Source organism: Sporothrix brasiliensis (genome assembly GCF_000820605.1).
Source record: "Sporothrix brasiliensis 5110 chromosome Unknown Cont20, whole genome shotgun sequence".
Lineage (NCBI taxonomy): Eukaryota > Fungi > Ascomycota > Sordariomycetes > Ophiostomatales > Ophiostomataceae > Sporothrix > Sporothrix brasiliensis.
This window is the reverse complement of record NW_024467139.1, coordinates 4,138,064-4,156,118: the sequence shown is the minus strand read 5'-3', so window position 1 is coordinate 4,156,118 and position 18,055 is coordinate 4,138,064. Positions and strand designations below refer to the sequence as shown.

Here is an 18,055-nt window from a genome sequence, read left to right as displayed (position 1 = left end):
TCTGAAACGCAACGGACAGCACTGCCACGGCATCTACGACGCACCACGCTCGTGGTATCGACAAGGGACCGCCGCTGACTGGCTGTGAAAGTTGGCACGACTTTGTATCTTGAAGACAAAGCACTCGGTGCGTCCATAGGCGGAGAATGCATTTAGGATAATGCATCAAGCATCTTTACGTTTAGTTAGTTTGTTGACGTGATGTGTTAATGTGCAAGCGAGACGCAGACCGGCTTGGGTATTTGCTGGAGATTGGAGATGGGCATTAGGGGGGCATGCATTGGGGAATAACGGGCAAAAGGAAAATATTGATTGGCAACAATACTCTGTCCTACTCCGTATGTCGCACGAAATACTTCGTACACGGAACGAACCAATGTGTAAAGTCGTGTTTCGTATCAAGCCGAGAAACACACCAAAGGAAGGGCAAAGCACCAATCTGCAACACTGTGGCGTTCCCGACGCTACATAAAAGAAGCGACGCGCACACTTTTGCTGTTGCTGGGGGGTTGGAAATATATTTTACCTCTCCGACGGCGAGATTGGCCATGAACTTGTGGCCATGGCCATGGCCAGGTTCGTTGGAGTCGAAGGCGGTTGCGACGGACATCGCACGACCATGTCGAGGCGAGTGCTGTTTGGCGAGCAACGTTCCTGGGAACGGCGAAATCTCGTGTGGATTCGAGACCGCGATATTGCCAGGCCATGTACGAAATATTGCCGACCATGGTTTGTTTGAGAAATTATCAAGGGGAGTTGTTTAAATGTCGGACATTTCCTTCTTTTATTGCCCCGTTTTCGTCGTATTTCAACTCGCACTCTGTAGTTTTCAATTGCCCCTTTATGTGAATTGTTTCTCCTGCCGTGGCTGTGCTGTTGCTGCACTTCATTCATTCCACCCTTGCTCCAAGCAAGCGAGTTGAAACCTGACGCAAAAGCAGTGCGTCGAAGTTTCAAGCTCCTTTTAATACGTCGCACACCGACGACCACAGAAGCACAGTGCTCATCACAGGAGAGGGCATTTGCAGTCACAACGTAATATTTATCAGATCGAGAGCCGTTTTGGTGCGACCCAAGAACACATGACGCACGAGGTGATGTAAACAGCTATGAAAGTAGCCGCATAGAATTTGGTTACAACAAACCCGGCTCGTAGTCATACAAATGGCACAAAAGCACGACACTTTGCTGCCGTCTTCGGCATCTGTACGGCATGTGTTTTGTTTTCTGTCTTTTCTGTCATTCTATGTCCGACTTTGTTATCGTTGCCCGATATGTGTGTGCAACCGCGCACAGTAAAATATTGTCCACCGTCGTAAAGGTGAAGAACAGCTTTTGTTTTGCGCTGCCCTCTTTTTCGAAATCGGTTTCTCGCTCCTCGCCTTTGCCCTTTTCTACTCCGTCGAACCCCCCAGAGAGTCATATATGTAGGTATATGCAGTCACATCATAAAAACAGACAAAAACAGAAAAGAAAAGTAGGGCAACAAATCAAAATTGACAACACGTGTGTGACCCTGACCAAGAATCAAATCCATCGCGCGATAGCAGGAAACGGAAAACGAAAACAGAGCAAAACAAAAAATAGAGAAAAATTGCAACAACGTATGACTGAAACGTGAGTCCCTGTACAACCCAGAAAAAGTCGTGGTGACTATTTATTCCGCCACATTAAAGAGGCCTGCAACCCCTTCTAGGTCAGGGCTGCCACGGCCGCCATCACCCATTCGTGAGCCGGCTTCGTTGTTGGAAGCCGTGCCACCGCCGGTTGTCGACGGAGCCGTCATGAACTCCTGCGCCATCTTGCTGCGCTGGGTTGACTTTCTTGTTGCAGGCCGGAACGAGTCGCGTTTGAGCCCGCCTGTCTTGCTGAGCTTACCCATCTCAGCGACGCTGACGCCTTTCAGGTCCTTGAGCAGATCCAAAACCAGTGCACGTTGTTGGCGCGACTGCATTCCTGCTCGGCAAATCTGTTCAATGGCAAAGTCCACATCGCCCGCCTTCATGTTCGGTAGTGACAACAGCACCTGCCGTGGTGTTGCTGTAATTGGGCAGTAGTGGCACAATATGGACGCAATCAGAGAGCCAAGTTCTCGGTGTTGGTCCACAAAGTATGGTTCGTGCAGCGACAGGATGCAGCTCTTTAAAACCTCAGACGAAAGGTACTCGCGGACCGCTGCCGATGTCTCTGCTGGTACAGGGAATGGGTCAGGTGCACGCGCTCCTGTTGTCGACCCTGTCCGGTTTCGGCTGCCGTTTGCATTCTCATCCCCAGATGTAGGTGGCACTGGGAGCGCAGGCGGAGGCAAAGATTCTGGCGACCCAGGGTCTACCACTACAAATTCGCTGATGATGGTCCGTAGGACGCGAAGCACGATGCTGCAGCAACGGCCATCGTGAATGCGAATAGCGTGATTGCAGAACACCAACAGGGGCTCAACCAGACTTGTATTCATAAGGCAAAACCGCCGCAGAGTCGGATATTTGGCCTGTGCGTTTGCGGGCTCCGGAGATGAATCTTGCTGCAACAAGACTGTACATAAAAAGTTAGCGCCTCTGACTCCCCGTTCATCTTGGAAGACGTACTACCTTGCTTACCGTTCACTCTCGTAGGATCCAAGAAATCGGCCATCATGATCACCGCACAGTAGCCAAACTGCCGCAAAATACTCTCGGCTTTCATCTCCTCGGTAAGCCCGTCGCCATCTGTCTTGATCTCCTGCTGCTGGTCAATCCGGCCCCATTCTTGTACCAGCTTGGATGATGTCTGCTGGAAACACAAAGAAATCAAAGGCGGTAGAAACTGCCCGCGGAACTCCACAGGGCAGTTGTCCACTAGGAATCGAACTAGGTTCAGCAGCCCAATAATCTGATGAGGAGGTAAAAACAGTGCGTTGCCAAATAATGCTCGCGAAAGCGGTTCTGGGAGGCCGTCGAAACTGTAGAACTGGACACTAAACCGACTGAGATTGCAGAGGATAGAGTAGGCCGTTTCTCGCACGTAGCGGACAGTGGACCGAATGGAGGATGCGAGGCCTTCCATTGTACCCTTCCTCTCCATGACTCGTGCGTAGAAGTCGTCTTTGCTTCCCTCAGAGATGCCGGATTGCCAAAATCTATCCGTAAGGAGACGGCCAACCGACGATCGCATCTCCTCTGGAAGCAGCGTCCAGCTACTTTGGTTATGTGAAGCATGGCCATAGTCCAAAAACTCTAGAAGCCTCGTCAGAATTAGCGGCACAGCGTCTTGCCACAAGACAATAGACGCTTGGAATGCCTCAGAGTGACGGTCAATGCGCTCTACAGAAGCGTTCAGAAACGTCTTGGTCGACCGCAGTGGCAAAAGCGTTTGGCGCAGCTCAAGATCTGCCTGTAGTGCAAGCCCCTCCCCATCTAGTTCGATTGAACCCCAATCAGCCACTTGGTCGACGCGGTTGCGTGCGATATATAGTTGCGCCTTATCGAGCCCGACCAGTTCCGCAAAATTGCTAAACGACGATAAGGCACGCTCTAGCTCTGGTGTTTGCCACTGTGCTTTCACAGGCTCTAGAAAGGGCCGGAGCCTTTGCACACGCGTGGTATGGTCAATTTGGCTGGTGCGGTGAAGGATAAGGAACAAAAAGCTTTGGTACGCAACCTGCCGTTTCTCATCAAGAGTTCCGGAGGCGATCAGCTCTTTGACCTTGCTTTCAAGTTGGTAGTACACGCTCAATAGATGGTCAGGCTGCTTCGTGGCTAGGCGCTGTAGCTCTACCATGCTTTCGGACTGGAGTTCCTTGATTGCATCGTTGAAAGCGCGGTGTTCTGGCTCCTTTGGGCTGGGCCATGTCAAGAGGATGTGCTCTAGAACTTTGAGCATAAAACTCGGGTAGCTGTCAAGAGCGGTGATAGAGAAGGCCACCAGCAGCTGCAATATACGTTTTCGGATGCAAGGGTCCTCGATCTTCAGGTCCGCTATGCGGTTGCACCAGGCCTCAAACTCGGCCTCGAGAACCTCACGCTGCCGTTGTTTCTGCGAGAACAAATTAGCAACAAGCCAGAAAACCGGTAGGTTTTGTCTTCATTTCATGTCTTACCTCGGCCGGGTCGTCCTTCGAATGTGTCGAAGACCTCCACTTCATATAGCCTTTTAAAGCGGCTTCAACTACAGTAAAATGTGCATCAACGCGTAGAACTGGCATCGCGTTCTTGTTATAATTGGCGACTGCAGGTATGATTAGAAATTGGCCATGTCTGAAAGCAACGGAGTCCATTTTTCAAGCACAATGGCAGGAAACATTGCATACCTTTGAACTCCTGGCCATCTTCATACAGGTGATGGAGGACATTCTCGGCCTGTGCGAATATGTGGTGGAATGCGTCAAGTAGTTTCAGTTGCACAATAGCCTCGATGATCTGTGAGCTGTATCGCCGGTAGTTGCCGAGAAAAGCATGGCGCTCAGGAATGGTGTCCGTGTCTTCGAGGAGAAAGAGGTACGAGGAATCTTGAGTGTCTTCCGGCAGACTCTCGTAGCGGATAAGTCTTGAGCTGCAGACCTCAAGAAGAGGGCCGATGAGAGAAGTGTTTGCAATAAGGGGTCCAACATTCCGATGGGCAAGTAGGCGCGTCCATGTCACCAGCACGGGGATGGAGACCACGAGGCTCTGACTCTGGACAACTTCAAGAAGAAATTCGACAAATCGTTGAACATCCACGCCCGCTGGCAGGTTGTGGAAACGTCGATCCAGGTAGTTTCCGAGACACGAAAGCATCTAGAAACAGCACATTAGCATGACAAACCATGGGTGTAAATGCACGCTGAAAACAAGGCTTTGCTTACCTCAGAGAACTTTTTGGCAAACTGGTATTTGTCATCGTCGATATCCTCGACGTCGACCTTGGACCATTCGAATAGGCGGTGGTACAGGTCGACATATTTACTGTCGTACATTGGTACCACCAACGCGACGAATTCCTCTTCAGTGAAGTGATTCCGTGAGTAAAGCGCATGAAATGCCTCAAGTGCGGCCTTCTGGACGGAGACGTGCGGTGCGGCTAAGCTCTCACACAGTGTTGGCACACACTGGCAGGCGATGACGGCCTTGGGGATTGCCCAGGGCAGGAGAGATGTAAGGACGGCGAGGGCGCGGACGGCACACGAGCGGGCGTCGTCGTTGGACTGGACATTAGCAGAGTTGCAGACACTCAACAATTCTGTAACGCGCAGCAGCCAACCCTCTTCACCGGCTCGGACATTCGGCGTAGTGGCGCGGTTCGGGAAACAGTCGTTGAGAATGGCAGCAGGCGTGAAAATATCCACACAGGATTTGCTCAGCACACCCTCGCGCAGCGCTACGACGGCATCGTCACCGTTGAATACCTCATCGGACAGCGTCTCCAAAATATAGAGGACGAGCTCCTTGTGGACATTGTCGCCTCCCTGTTTGGCTTGCCAAAGGCTCAGCATCTGGGTGTCCATATCCATCCATTCTCCCGCCCAGGACCGTTTGGCCACTTCGACCCACAGCAGACCGATTTTGTTGCGCAAGTACGAGGCATCGGTTCGGGACACATTCTCTGCGAGCTGCAGCACCCATCGGCGAATCCAGGCTGCCTGGTCGGCTGAAAAGAGGGCCCACTTGTGCTTAATGGAGTGTTCAAGCATCGACAAGCCGAAATGTCGGACGACCGAGGAGTTCGACGGGTTGGCGGCAAGGGTGAAGCCCACGGACGGCGCCTGTACAGCTTCCTTGACAACTTCGAGGTGCTTTTGAGCCTCCTGGCGGGCCTGGTTTGTGGACTGGGGGTTGTAGATCAGCTCGAGAGCGCTGGTGATTTTGGGCAGCAGCACCTCCTCGGGTTCGTTGAGAGTATTGGTGGAGGTGGCGGGCTCCGCGCTTCCGTTGCCAAAGTGGTCCGCCATTGCTGCTTCAAGAAGTGAGACAACAGCCGGACCACCGTTGCGTCGCCAGGTGTTGTCGTTCAACCGGAGAAGCCACACCAGCCAGGCTAGCTAAGATCGGTCGGTCGCACGCACGCAGTCAGCGGCACCTGTAAAGCCCAGTGGGCACAGCAGGAGAACCGGCTGGGAGGAAGGGCTGTCGATGTGGGGGGAGTAGGTCAGGGAGGTCGAATGTTGAGAGTTTATGAAAGAAGGCCTTGCTAGATTTTGTCAGAGGCAAAATAGAAAACGGCGTTGAACCCAAGGGGACTGGATCTGTCAGATGCCTCTTCGCGTGCTTGGGACAAACGGAATCTCGAGAGCGCGAAACAATAAACGCAAGAGGGAAAACAGTTAGCAGAAACGAATGTGTATCGGGTTACAAACAAACGCAGCCTAGAAAACTGTTGCAGGGAGAATGTCATAGCAAAAAAAGAAAAAGAGCGTTAAGAGGAGCAATTTTCTGTGTTGGGGAGACGTGAAGGATCAGAGAAATCGGTGAAAATGAGAGACATCACGCTTGTATGCAGCAAAGACCCATTACCAAAGCAGAAGGCTTGAAGAAAAGGGCGGGCTTCGTTTCAACAGGGAAAAGGCATCAGGGTAGGGAGTGTCACGCCAAAAGGTCAGGACATGCAGGCACGGCGGAGAAAAAGTCATAGAGCGGCCATTGGAGGGGCAAGCTGGGGCCGTGGAACGCTCGCTGGGACTGCGCGTTGCGCAAAGCTGTTCAGCGCGTTCTTAGGGGACATCACGCAGCTTACATGATTGGCTGGTAATAACCTGTGTTGGCTTCAGCGCCTAGCATAAGCCGCGGAGACCACCATGCCGAGACCACCCTGACCCTGGGACAGGCAAGGTATTAATTCGCCACACTAGCACACTTAGGGGCTGTGGCTGTCCTTATTACTCTCCCGGGACAGGACGGAGCACGATGTGCATAATTACTTTCATATCTTTACATCGGACAATGCCCGGTCCGGAGACGGAGCTTCCCCTTTCGTCATGCGGTGACAGTACCGCCAGTTACACGATTCGTTCTGTCTTGCAGCACGACCTTGGCGTATGCCTGGCCAGCAGCTTTTACTAGTTCGGCCCCTTAGGGTCCTAGTCCAAGCACAAGGCTGCCCGTCCGAATCCGGCCGCCACAGCCTCGCATTACACCCCAAAACGTGACACGCGAAAACACGAAAATACGATGTAGTCCAAGTTATGGTATGTCACGGGGTAAAATCGTGGTAAAAGTAAATAAGCAATTAGGTGCAACTCATGTTTTAACTGAGGCAACGCCAGCCAGCAAGGGCATGTACCATGCCAGAGCTGAAAATGCAATAGATAGAGCCAAAAGGACCAGGTGGCTACCAATTAATTCAATACAAGTCGAAAGGCGCAAGTCCAGCTTTGGTTAATTATCGGATCCGATGGTTCTGATGCGCCTGTTGGAACTGATACATGAGGCCCAAAACGCCCACGTCGGCGTCATCGTCTACCCCGCTGTTCTCTCGCGAGAGTCCGGTAGGTGGCGATGTTTGCCAAGTCGACTCATCCAACATTCCGGGTCCGCTTTGAAGTTCTCCGCTGCTGGCCTGTGCTTGCGGAGGTGGCTGGAATGGCTCATTGTCGCGGAATGCGCCGTCCCGGTGGCCCGCGCCACCACCGCCACCAGTCACGCTGCCTGGCGCTACGCGGCTGTTTTCCATTGCCGGCTCCTCCACAATGTAGCTCTCGCCGGTTCCACCTGCACTGTAACGGCCAACACCACCGCCAGGTATTCTCGGCCGATGCGTGCTGCGATTTGCATACGGAATCGTCGATGGCTGGTGGTGCGGATCCAACAATATGGATGCCATCGGGGATGGCTGGGCCATAGATGAGGGGCCAAAGCGAGGCGTGCGTATGAGCGACGCATGCGTAGCGCTAGGCACGGCACCACCGGCTCCCGTGGTTCCAGAGCCCCTGTGTCGGATACGGGAATTTTGCATATCGGCTGCAAGTGTTGGCGAGTTCAGACCAGGGAAAGCGGGGGGTGGGTAAAATTGAGTGTGATAATGGCGCCCTCCTCCAGGAGGGTGATGACCTGGGATACCCGTTTTCGGATTGATCACGTAGTTGTCCAAGAACCCGTAGTACGAAGCTGCCATCTTGCCGTGTTTGGTGGAGTAGTAATCATCTCGGACATCACCGCCTCCTGTACCCAGAGGGTCCGGCTGCAGCGATTGCTGCTCCTGGCGTTTGGGGTTGCTTGTAGCCCCTATGCCCTTGTTAAAATCAAACACAGCAAACGAGCAGACGTAGCCTAGTCCATCGACATGAATTGTAAACTCGCGGAAAAAGTCAATGATCTGGTCGCTGGATCGAGGAAGACTGGTGAACAGAATAAGTGGTGTAAAGAAGATACTCAGGATCTCCTCAAAGAAAATCTTGATCTTGATCTGGTACAATTCGGAAAATTCGACCTTCACATCGAAACTGTGCAGCCGCCCCTTCCAGTGGTCAGGTTCATAGTGTGTATATTCGATAACGTTGCGCAGGGCATATTCAGGGTCGAACACGCTATTGTCTTCGGTAATCATACCACGGGCAGTTGCCCATACCGTGGCAAAAATACCCACATAAAAGAGGACAGTGCGATCGTGCGTGATCTCGAACCCCAGAAACAACTCCGGGTCAACCAGCGAGGCAATGGCCAGAACGGTCATAACGGCTCCTGCAATAAAGGCCACAGTCTTGGCCACTTGTTCTGTTTTTTTCTTGGGGAACTGGTCCAGATACCGCGTCGCAAAAGGATACGACATATTTAGCCTTTCCTCGAAAAGATGTTCGAGTTCGTTGAACTCGCGGAATTTCCATTCCGCCAGCGGTGTATACGCTCGTGCGCCGAGTGCCGAAGGGTTCTTTTGATATTCCTACAGAAAATTCTAGTTACTGCATGTCGAGGTTCAAGTTCAAGTTTGAAAAAGAAAACGGCATAGAGAAGAAGAGGGGGAGGGGAAGGGGAGGGGGGTTAAGGCGTACATTATAGTAGGTCAGAAAGTAAACGACAACCAGGTAGCAAGCGACGAATGGTGCTAAAAGAAGGTTCATGAAGCCCGCAAAGAGAAATCGGGACTTTAGCATGGTGCTTAGCTGGCTGCGGCGATTGGACTTGAGGAACTCTTGGTTGACCTGGCCGCGCTCGTCGAATACGAAGTCGAGAACTCCAAACCACAACGTCCACTCGAGCGTTCGTGTCAAAAATTGCTTGTTTCGCAGAAACGGGAGCGGAACGGACAGGTCGAGGATGTCTTTGTTGAAGAGGGCAATTAGGTAGTTCTCTCGACGCATCAGCCGGTTCGCGATGTCGTGAGCGTCGAGGCGCTCCTTGGACTGGCTACCGATCCATTCGCGCTGCAATCGCGTCATATTCGTCGCTGTCTTTGGGTTTTGGTCTCGCAGCGCCATGACTTTGACCACAACGTCTTGCCATGACACAGTCTGCATGTCGTGCTCGGGGATTTGAAGCAGGTGCTCAAAGAAGTCGCGTAGGTTCAACAACCGCCGGACATCAAAGATGAAAAACTGCACCGTTTTCCAAATGAAATAGAAGGCGAACAGCCACAGACCAAAATTCCAAATCCAGGACATATTCTTCGTGCAATGCGGTATCAAAATCTGGTCCATCCGTGTGCTGCCACGAATTTTTGAATAGTCCACGCACTGCGTCAAAAACGTAAGGAAAACAGCCACAAAAGCAACATTACTAGCAGCGAGTTAGCAATTGTACGTGTTGGATAAGAAAGTGTAGACAACGTAGCAGGGATGGATGTGCTGGGACACATACACAAGATGCAGCAATCGTGCAAGGAGAATACAACGAATACCACTGTCGCGGTAATAATCGTACACATCACGTATAAAGTTGTCCAGATTCGAAACGTTGACCCATCTCCACATGGCTCGATCGTAGGCTGTGCTTTTGTGGTGCCCGCGGCCACCTGACGAGAAGAAATACGACAACAAGGCATTCCCAGGTTGATTACCGACAGCCTGAGCTATCCTCCCACTCACGGGACCGGGCAGCTCGCCGTACATTCCTCCTGAACTGCCACCAGCACCGTTTGTGTCGTTTCCATATGGTTGCTGATGTTTCTGTGTGGCTTCCCACTGCGCGCGAATCTTCTTCGTGGCAGGCCCTGGGATGGTTCCGCCTGGCCCACGAGAACGGCGGTCGGACGGATGCGATCGTAGAGGCGTTGCTTTCAGCATTGGCGGGAAGGGATCGGCGCCGGGGCCTTGTGGTTCGACGAGTAGAGAATCGGGAACGTCGTCGTCGTCTGCGTCATCGTCACCCCAGCGAGAGTGCGAGGTGTTTCCATGGCCGCGCCGCCCTCTATTCGCCGCAGACCATTTCCCTGAACCCGCTTCCGAATAAGCTGCCGCCGCCGCTGCCGCTGATGTAGCTGCGCCACCAGCAATCGTTCCGACTGCGGCACTCTCGATTGTCGCCCGGCTAGCATCGACCCCGAGGCCGTCGGCGTGTTCTAGGTCGTAGTCCTGAAACTGCTCGTTCAAGTTCTCTTCATCAAGCGCCAGCTCCGCACGCTCTTCGACGTCGTGGCCTTCTGTTTCGGCCTCGTTCTGGCCACCGTCCTCGCCAGATCGGAGGCTTTCATAAAACGAGCGCCGGGCTCGGCCCGTAGTCGAGTTAAGCCGAGAAAAAATATTGGAGGCCATCGTTGTGCAATGCTTCCTATGGGAAATAGGTGTCGTTGGAGGGCACGTAGATACCAGTTATCGCGGGCAGCTGTCACAGGGACAAGCTCATCCGATGCTCGATGGAGTCTTTGCTTGCATGCTCGAAAGGCTCTGGCTAGGGACAGAAGCAAATGAGATAGCTTTGGTTGACGTGTATTGTGAATTATATAGTTCGCCGATGAGATACCACCTTGATAATTTGGAAGATTAAACCTCGAAAATTAGCTCTCGATAAAGCTGGTCATGTGTATAGTGAGTGTGTGCTGCCTTGAGCAGGCGACGAGGCTGGTTTGCGATGTAGCAAGCGACCCTCTACATCAGCCTAGCTACCTCCACAGGTGGTAGGTGGCACAGGACTGGTAGCATATGACCCAGCAATGGCAGATTATGTAACGCCGGGCTGTCGCATTTGACAGTGAATTTAGTGTATGACCAAAACTGTACGCATTATTGTGTATGTATGTGGAATCTGCGCCTAAGTCCACTGGGTTTTATCCTCCTAGCTCGTAAATTTCGTGTCACATGAATTGGTCACATGTTATGTACCGTGACTACCTTTAGCTGAGGAAATGACGTCGGTATGCTTTGCAAGACTAGTTGCGACAGGCGGTGAGGAGTTGGTTCCACAGGAGAGCTATCCGTCAGGTACTTATGCGCCACCTGGACTCTTTGAACCACTCCAATTGCTGGAGAACTTGTAAAATAAACCCAACCGGCAGTGCATCAGGGGTCGTCAGCGTCGTACAAATAACGCGCCAAATTATCACGACATTCCTAAGAGCAGGCTGGAGAGCCAGCCTCGGGACGAAACACAAACAAGAAGCAAAGGAACTCACAAAGGACCTCCTTACTCTTCTTCTGATCTGCGCCATCGGAGTCGTCTGCACCTCCTGAGCATATCCATCTAGAAATGTGCCTACCATACGTTACCCTCGATTGAACATGGCCTCGGGACCACCTCGTCCGCTGGAGCTGGGCTTGCCAGACAGCCTGAGCATTCCGACTGTGGGAGGCCCAGCTTCCACGGACCTTCTGTCACCGCGCATACCGTCAGCCTCCGGTGCGAAAGGGCTCAACAACCCTCTTACATCAAAAGTCACCAGCGTCTTGTCGGCGTCATATACAAATGCAGACTTCCGCGATTCATTAGCGCTGCTCGACGAACGGGGGGTACACAACACTGCCGAAACGCGGCGGCGTATGCGACTTGATATCCAGAAAGAAGTCATCGACAGCAATGGCGAAGTGATTGCCGAGTTTGGCCGCGTGGCTGAGGTGAGTGCCATGAGTTTATTATTTTGTATTTTTATAGCCTCTTTGGCGTCCTCTATTTACATCATGCGACGAAGCAAAGTCAGAACCAGATCTAATAAGCAATAGCAACTTCGCCGGATAGGAGGCACCATTGACAAACTCAACAAGACTTACGATGCAATGAAAACAGAAATTAGTTCTGCTCACAGTGTAACGGATCCCGTGTTAGAAGAGGCGTCTACACTGATCGACCAGCGCCGCAATATAGAGACTCAGCGCCGGCTACTCACAGCTTTTGTCAGCCACTTCGTGCTCAGTGAAGACGAGATTGCCGTTTTGACACAGACGGTCGAGCCTGTCGATGACCCCTTTTTTGCCATTTTGAAGAAGGCCAAAAAGATCCTCAAGGACTGTGAGGTGCTGCTTGGTTTCGAGGACAACCAGTCTCTCGGCTCCGAGATCATGGGACAGACTTCCAAGAACATCAATAACGGCTACCAAAAGCTTTACAAGTGGGTGCAGCGCGAATTCAAGAACCTCAATCTTGAGAACCACCAGATTGGTGCAACAATGAGCCGGGCGTTGCGTGTCCTTGCCGAGCGACCGTCACTGTTCCAGAGCTGCCTTGACTTGTTTTCCGAGGCCCGTGAGAGTATCTTGTCGGATGCATTTTTTGTCGCACTTACCGGCAGCGACGAGTCCAGTAAAAAGAACGGCGACAGCAGTGGCCGTCACGGCGTGAAGCCGATTGAGATGGCCGCCCACGATCCTTTACGCTACGCTGGTGACATGCTGGCCTGGACTCATTCGGCCACGGTTAGTGAACGCGAGGCGCTTGAGTCATTGTTTGTGGCCGATGGTGAGCTCGCCCGTGGCCTCAAGGAAGGGCATGAAAACGAAGTGTGGCATCTTGCGGATGACGGGGGCGATGAGGGTACGGACGTTTTCGATCCGGTCAAGGCCCTCAACGAGCTAGTCGACCGTGACATGGCCGGTGTCGCTCGTCTCCTGCGGCAGCGTACGCAACAAGTTATCCAGACAAACGAAGATACTATCTTGGCTTTCAAACTGGCCAATCTCTTGAACTTTTACCACCTCACCTTTGCAAAGCTCCTTAGCAGAGGCGACGGGGGCGGCGCCAATGGCAGCGTCAGCGGACCAGGCAGTAGGGAAGGTGACAGTGGCGATTCAGGTCTTGTCGAAACGCTGGGCGGCCTCGAAACCGAAGCTTTGCGCCACTTCCGTTCGCTCGTCCGTGATCGCGTGGCCACGCTGCACGGCGAGTTCGCACACGCCCCGTCCGACTCGGCACTGCCCGAGTTCCTTCAAGACAGCCTTGAGCAGCTTGTCGCAATTATGAAAACCTACGATACGTCCCTGGCGTCCCCCGACAGCCGCGAATCGGGCTTCGCACCCATTCTAACTGAGGCCCTTGACCCTTTCCTCAGCGGCTGCGAAGAGATGGCTGCAAAGGCTGCGTCCCCTGTAGACAGCCTGATATTCATGATCAATTGCCTATCGGCTGCCCGTGAGACGCTGTCGGCATACGATTTCACCAGCACCCGCGTTTCTGAGCTGCAGTCGGCCATTGACAACAAAGCGGCAGCCCTTGCCGACAACCAGTATGGATTCTTCTGCGAACAATCAGGCGTGGAATCTCTCTTCGGCGCCCTTGGACCACTCGCGCCCGACAGCAAGACCGATTTACAAAAAGCAGTCAAACTCGATTTGCTGCAACCACAGGCTCTTACATTGGCGAGCCAACGCCTTGACGACTTCCTGCCGTCTGCCTTGATGGACGCGGTCGAGAACCTGAAGCCACTTCAAGACCCTCGACTGGCCCGACAGCTGACCGAAGAAGCTGCCGAGAAGTTCTGTGTCAATTTTGAACACGTGGAGGCGATTCTCGACGCTGCAGATGAGATGGTGTTGGATGGGAACGCAGAAAAAAATCCTGAAACAACGCTGCGTGACCTGTTTCCACGGACGACACTCGAGATACGCGTGTTACTATCGTGATGTAGACGGATCGGGGGAATCGACGTTCCAAGGGCATTTTGGCATGTCCTCTGGTGGTTTGGGTAGATAAGTTAAAAAAAGAGACGTGCCCTCACTATGGCAGCATACAAAGCGCAAATCGCGGAACAAAAGCAAATAAACAAAGTCCGCTGGTCAATTACCAGCGTGGCAAAATTTTGGTCGCAATCGGAATCGCCCAATCGAACCAAAACCGGCGCCAGTACACAAGTTTGTCGGCTCTCGTCTGCCTAGAGGCCGACCACCACGCGAAAATACCGCTCATGTACATTATTATGCTAGTAACCGAGTTGCTTACCGATGCTACTGTCGAAACAGAAGAAACAATACGTCACTGATGCCCCGCCTTCCCTAGCGACTGAGAAGGCGCCGCCCCACAAAACAGAATTACTACACTCAGCCAGCCTTGCCAAATGCCTTCTTCTGAGCATTAGCGCTCTTCAGCGGCCACAGTGGTGTCGAAGCAGCGGGAGTGCCCTCATTTCCAGCGGTAGGTCACATCTACGCACTCCTGAACAGGGACAAAATATGACCCAACTCAGTACATTTCAGTACTCACTGACCTCACATGGAGAAGCCCATCTACGTGCAATCTCTCTCCAACCTTGCTTCTCTCCATTATCGCCCTCCTCGACTCTCAGCCGCATCCAAAAGGCTCGGCCACATTCTGCTTGCCATTGCATCTGCGAATTTTCAATTGCCGTCAGTGTTGTTTTCGCTGGCATTTTATCGCTCCACTTCGGCACGTTTTTTCCCCTCGAAAAATCAGCGGCCCTTACCAAAATCGAATTTTGAACCATTAACTTGTACGGCACGCGATACATCACGGCACTTGTCCGCCGTCGCCTGCGATTCCGTTCTCACCTTGGCTGCATTATTTTGGCTTTCTGGCGACATCACATGCTTTTAGGAGCAGCCAGGGCAGCAAGATGCTGCAAAGCGGGACCGCGGCGTCCAGCCTGCAGAAGATCTATGAAGAGGGCTACTTGACATGTTCGACCGCGGTCTACTATGAAGGACAGGTGTGTGATTGTTTCCTTCGAACACGATATGTCGGCTTTTGTACTCCCTGCTGACTCTTCTAGGGAAACGAAGAGGAGGCCATGCGGTGCTGGAAGGCTGCCGTCCAACAGATCCAGCACCAGCAAGCCAACGGCAATATCCCTGAATATGCGGCGTTGACTGAAGCAGAAAAGGCTCTGTCAGCCAGCTTGCGAGAGCTGGAATACCAGGCCCGGGAACGGATCGACTTGTTAGAAGCACTGAAGCAATCGCGACGTGCCGACCCTTTTCAGGATCCGCCCAGGTCTTACTCTAACAACTCTGTCAGCGGCCAAAACGGTCACAACGGCTCCAGCAGCTACAACAATTACAACAGCGGCTACAACGGGAACAGTGGCAGAAGTAACAACAATGGCTACGATAGCTACGGCGGTTACAGTTCTTATGGCGAGGGTCCAAGCCAGACATCCCCATCAACCAACAGCGGCTATATCGGCGGCGGCACGATTCCCGCTATCACCTACAGCGAGCTGTCCCGGCCAGAGCTGTCCCGTCCTGCTCCTCCGGTGCCACCCCGGATATCGCCGTCTGGTTCGCGAACAATAGCATATGATTCGGGGAGAGTAGTGACGGGAACACCTGTCCCATCCTCCTTGCAGGACGCCGGTGGCAGCAGCAGCAGCAGCAATGGCACGCAGCCACCAATGGACTCACTTAGGGCTACGAACGCCAATCACGACGTAGAGTCCTCTAATACTAGCAGACAACCTCTATCAAAACGCTCATCCCGGTCACCAAACAAAGACAGACAACATACCTTGCGGCCGACCCTTCGGTCTACGCCGAGTGACACGCCGGTGAAGAGCTCTCGTACGTCACGAATTGGCAGGTCAGCACCAAAACAAACGGCGGAGAGGCAGGGTGCCAGCAAGGCTGCTACCCTAGCCTGGAGTGCACTGGGATTTTCGTCGTACGGAAAATCTGAAAGCCCCCGAAAATCGTCTTCATCCACTGCCGACATTTCGACATCTAAGGCACAATCCATGCCGTCCTCATCCTTGCAGATGCCTAGCCGCAAACCCGTACGCGAATCCTCACCTAGCTTGAAGCCGGCACTACAGTGGGACAGCAATTCCAGACGCCTTGTTCCTCAACGTTCTATCCCCGAGCCCGCATATGCGTCGCCTAACCACAGCAGCGCCGACCTTATTTCATTATCCGGCGACAACCACCGGTCCGGAGAGTACGCCGGCTCGGCTAAACCACAGTCCCTCTCCTTGAACGCCGCGGCTAGTGCCCTGGGCCGGTCAATGCAGGTAACTGCCGACAGCGGTCGACCTGGCCGGCTGAACCGTTCTACGTCCAACCAACGTCCTTCTGTTGCAACTGCGGCGTCCTCCAGCTTGGAGCGAGAAAACGATCTGTCTGCACGACCCAGGTCGACAGGCCACACGCGCCTTCCAGGTTCCACTGGCACGACGAACCACTCAGCATTAGGGAATAGAATCGAAATCAGACGAAACGTACACTCGAGCTACGCTGCAAGTACGGCTGCATCTTCGTCATCGCCGTCATTAGACAGAAGCGCGGCAGCAACCTCTGCACCGTCAATTTCGTCTCGAATGCCCGCAACAAGGAAGGATAAGGCGCCTGCAAGACAAGCGCAGGAAGTCTCCCACCTCCTGGCCGATGTACAGCTTGAACCATCGTCAAGCGATGATTCGGATAAGCTGGACGGGAACGACAGCAAGGGCAGTGAAGAGGACTGGGCAAAAATGCCATGGAAGAAGCGCAAACTGGCCATCCTGAAGAGTCTCCCGTCTGGTGTCGATGACGAAGCCGCCAAGCAAATTCTCAACGAAATCGTTGTGCAAGGAGACGTTGTCCATTGGAGCGACATTGCGGGACTAGAGCCAGCGAAAAAGGCACTGCGAGAAGTCGTCGTGTACCCCTTCCTGCGGCCAGATCTGTTCATGGGGCTTCGCGAACCAGCCACTGGCATGCTTCTTTTTGGGCCCCCTGGTACTGGTAAAACTATGCTGGCACGTGCTGTAGCTACCGAATCACGCTCCACGTTTTTCTCTATCTCGGCGAGCAGTCTTACAAGCAAGTACCTAGGCGAGTCGGAGAAGTTAGTGCGCGCTCTATTTTCCTTGGCCAAGATGTTAGCACCGAGTATCATCTTTGTCGACGAGATTGACAGTATTCTCTCCCAACGATCTGGCTCCGGGGAGCACGAGGCTACACGGCGCATTAAGACTGAGTTCTTAATCCAATGGAGCGACCTCCAGCGTGCCGCGGCCGGACGTGAAGACAAGGATGCATCTGACAAAGATAGCCGCAAGGGAGACGCCAGCCGCGTCCTTGTTCTGGCGGCCACCAACTTACCGTGGGCCATTGACGAAGCAGCCCGGCGGCGCTTTGTGCGGCGCCAGTACATTCCGCTCCCCGAGACCGAGACAAGAGCGGTCCAGCTTCGTACACTTCTGGGTCAACAAAAGCACAGCTTGACGGAACCGGATATCCAACGACTTGTGGAGCTGACAGACGGTAAGTTTCTCGGCATGGCAGGCCTGTGCACGCTGTCTAATGACAAGCATTGCTAACTACCTTGTTTAGGTTTCTCGGGTTCGGATATCACGGCGTTGGCCAAGGATGCCGCCATGGGTCCGCTACGCTCTCTTGGTGATGCGCTCTTGATGACAAAAATGGATGAGATTCGGGGTATGGAAATATCCGACTTTGAATCAAGCCTGGTGACCATCCGTCCAAGTGTGAGCAAGTCGGGCCTCAAGGAATACGAGGACTGGGCGCGTGAGTACGGCGAGCGTGGTGGCTGAGTCGGCGCATTTATTTACAGACACTCTGCAATTTCATACAATACGCACATGCATACCTGCGCTGGCTTGACGTATTTGCCTCTTTGCTACCGAAACTATTTCTTTGCTTCTTGTTTTTGTTATTATCTGTTTTGTTGCTTTTCACATTGTCTATTTGGCTTTCTTCCGTTTGTTGTCATCAACCCACTATTATGGGGGGTTTTGTTCGCGGGTGTTATTGCGATTGCACGTATTATCTCACGGCAAACCTGGTGGTGACATTTTTTTA

The 18,055-nt window shown here is 52.9% G+C and overlaps 4 protein-coding genes across 4 annotated transcripts; 2 read left to right on the top strand and 2 right to left on the bottom strand.

Moving 5' to 3' along the window:
* Positions 1–1,657: 1,657 nt before the first annotated feature.
* Positions 1,658–5,902, bottom strand: SPBR_06387 (exportin-5; the record flags this gene model as incomplete). Its single annotated transcript, XM_040764644.1, has 5 exons — positions 1,658–2,187; positions 2,598–4,011; positions 4,076–4,203; positions 4,286–4,751; positions 4,820–5,902. The coding sequence occupies 5 exons, from the start codon at positions 5,900–5,902 to the stop codon at positions 1,658–1,660; spliced, it is 3,621 nt and encodes a 1,206-aa protein (XP_040617108.1).
* Positions 5,903–7,329: 1,427 nt separating this feature from the next.
* Positions 7,330–10,633, bottom strand: SPBR_06482 (autophagy protein Apg9; the record flags this gene model as incomplete). Its single annotated transcript, XM_040764738.1, has 3 exons — positions 7,330–8,826; positions 8,936–9,616; positions 9,968–10,633. 3 exons carry the CDS (start codon positions 10,631–10,633, stop codon positions 7,330–7,332), a joined length of 2,844 nt encoding a protein of 947 aa, XP_040617107.1.
* A 963-nt stretch (positions 10,634–11,596) lies between these two features.
* SPBR_06716 (uncharacterized protein) lies at positions 11,597–13,927 on the top strand (the record flags this gene model as incomplete). The annotated part of the gene is made up of 2 exons (XM_040764972.1): positions 11,597–11,929; positions 12,035–13,927. The coding sequence occupies 2 exons, from the start codon at positions 11,597–11,599 to the stop codon at positions 13,925–13,927; spliced, it is 2,226 nt and encodes a 741-aa protein (XP_040617106.1).
* Positions 13,928–14,874: 947 nt separating this feature from the next.
* Positions 14,875–17,787, top strand: SPBR_06557 (uncharacterized protein; the record flags this gene model as incomplete). Its single annotated transcript, XM_040764813.1, has 3 exons — positions 14,875–14,967; positions 15,031–17,497; positions 17,567–17,787. The coding sequence occupies 3 exons, from the start codon at positions 14,875–14,877 to the stop codon at positions 17,785–17,787; spliced, it is 2,781 nt and encodes a 926-aa protein (XP_040617105.1).
* Positions 17,788–18,055: the final 268 nt, after the last annotated feature.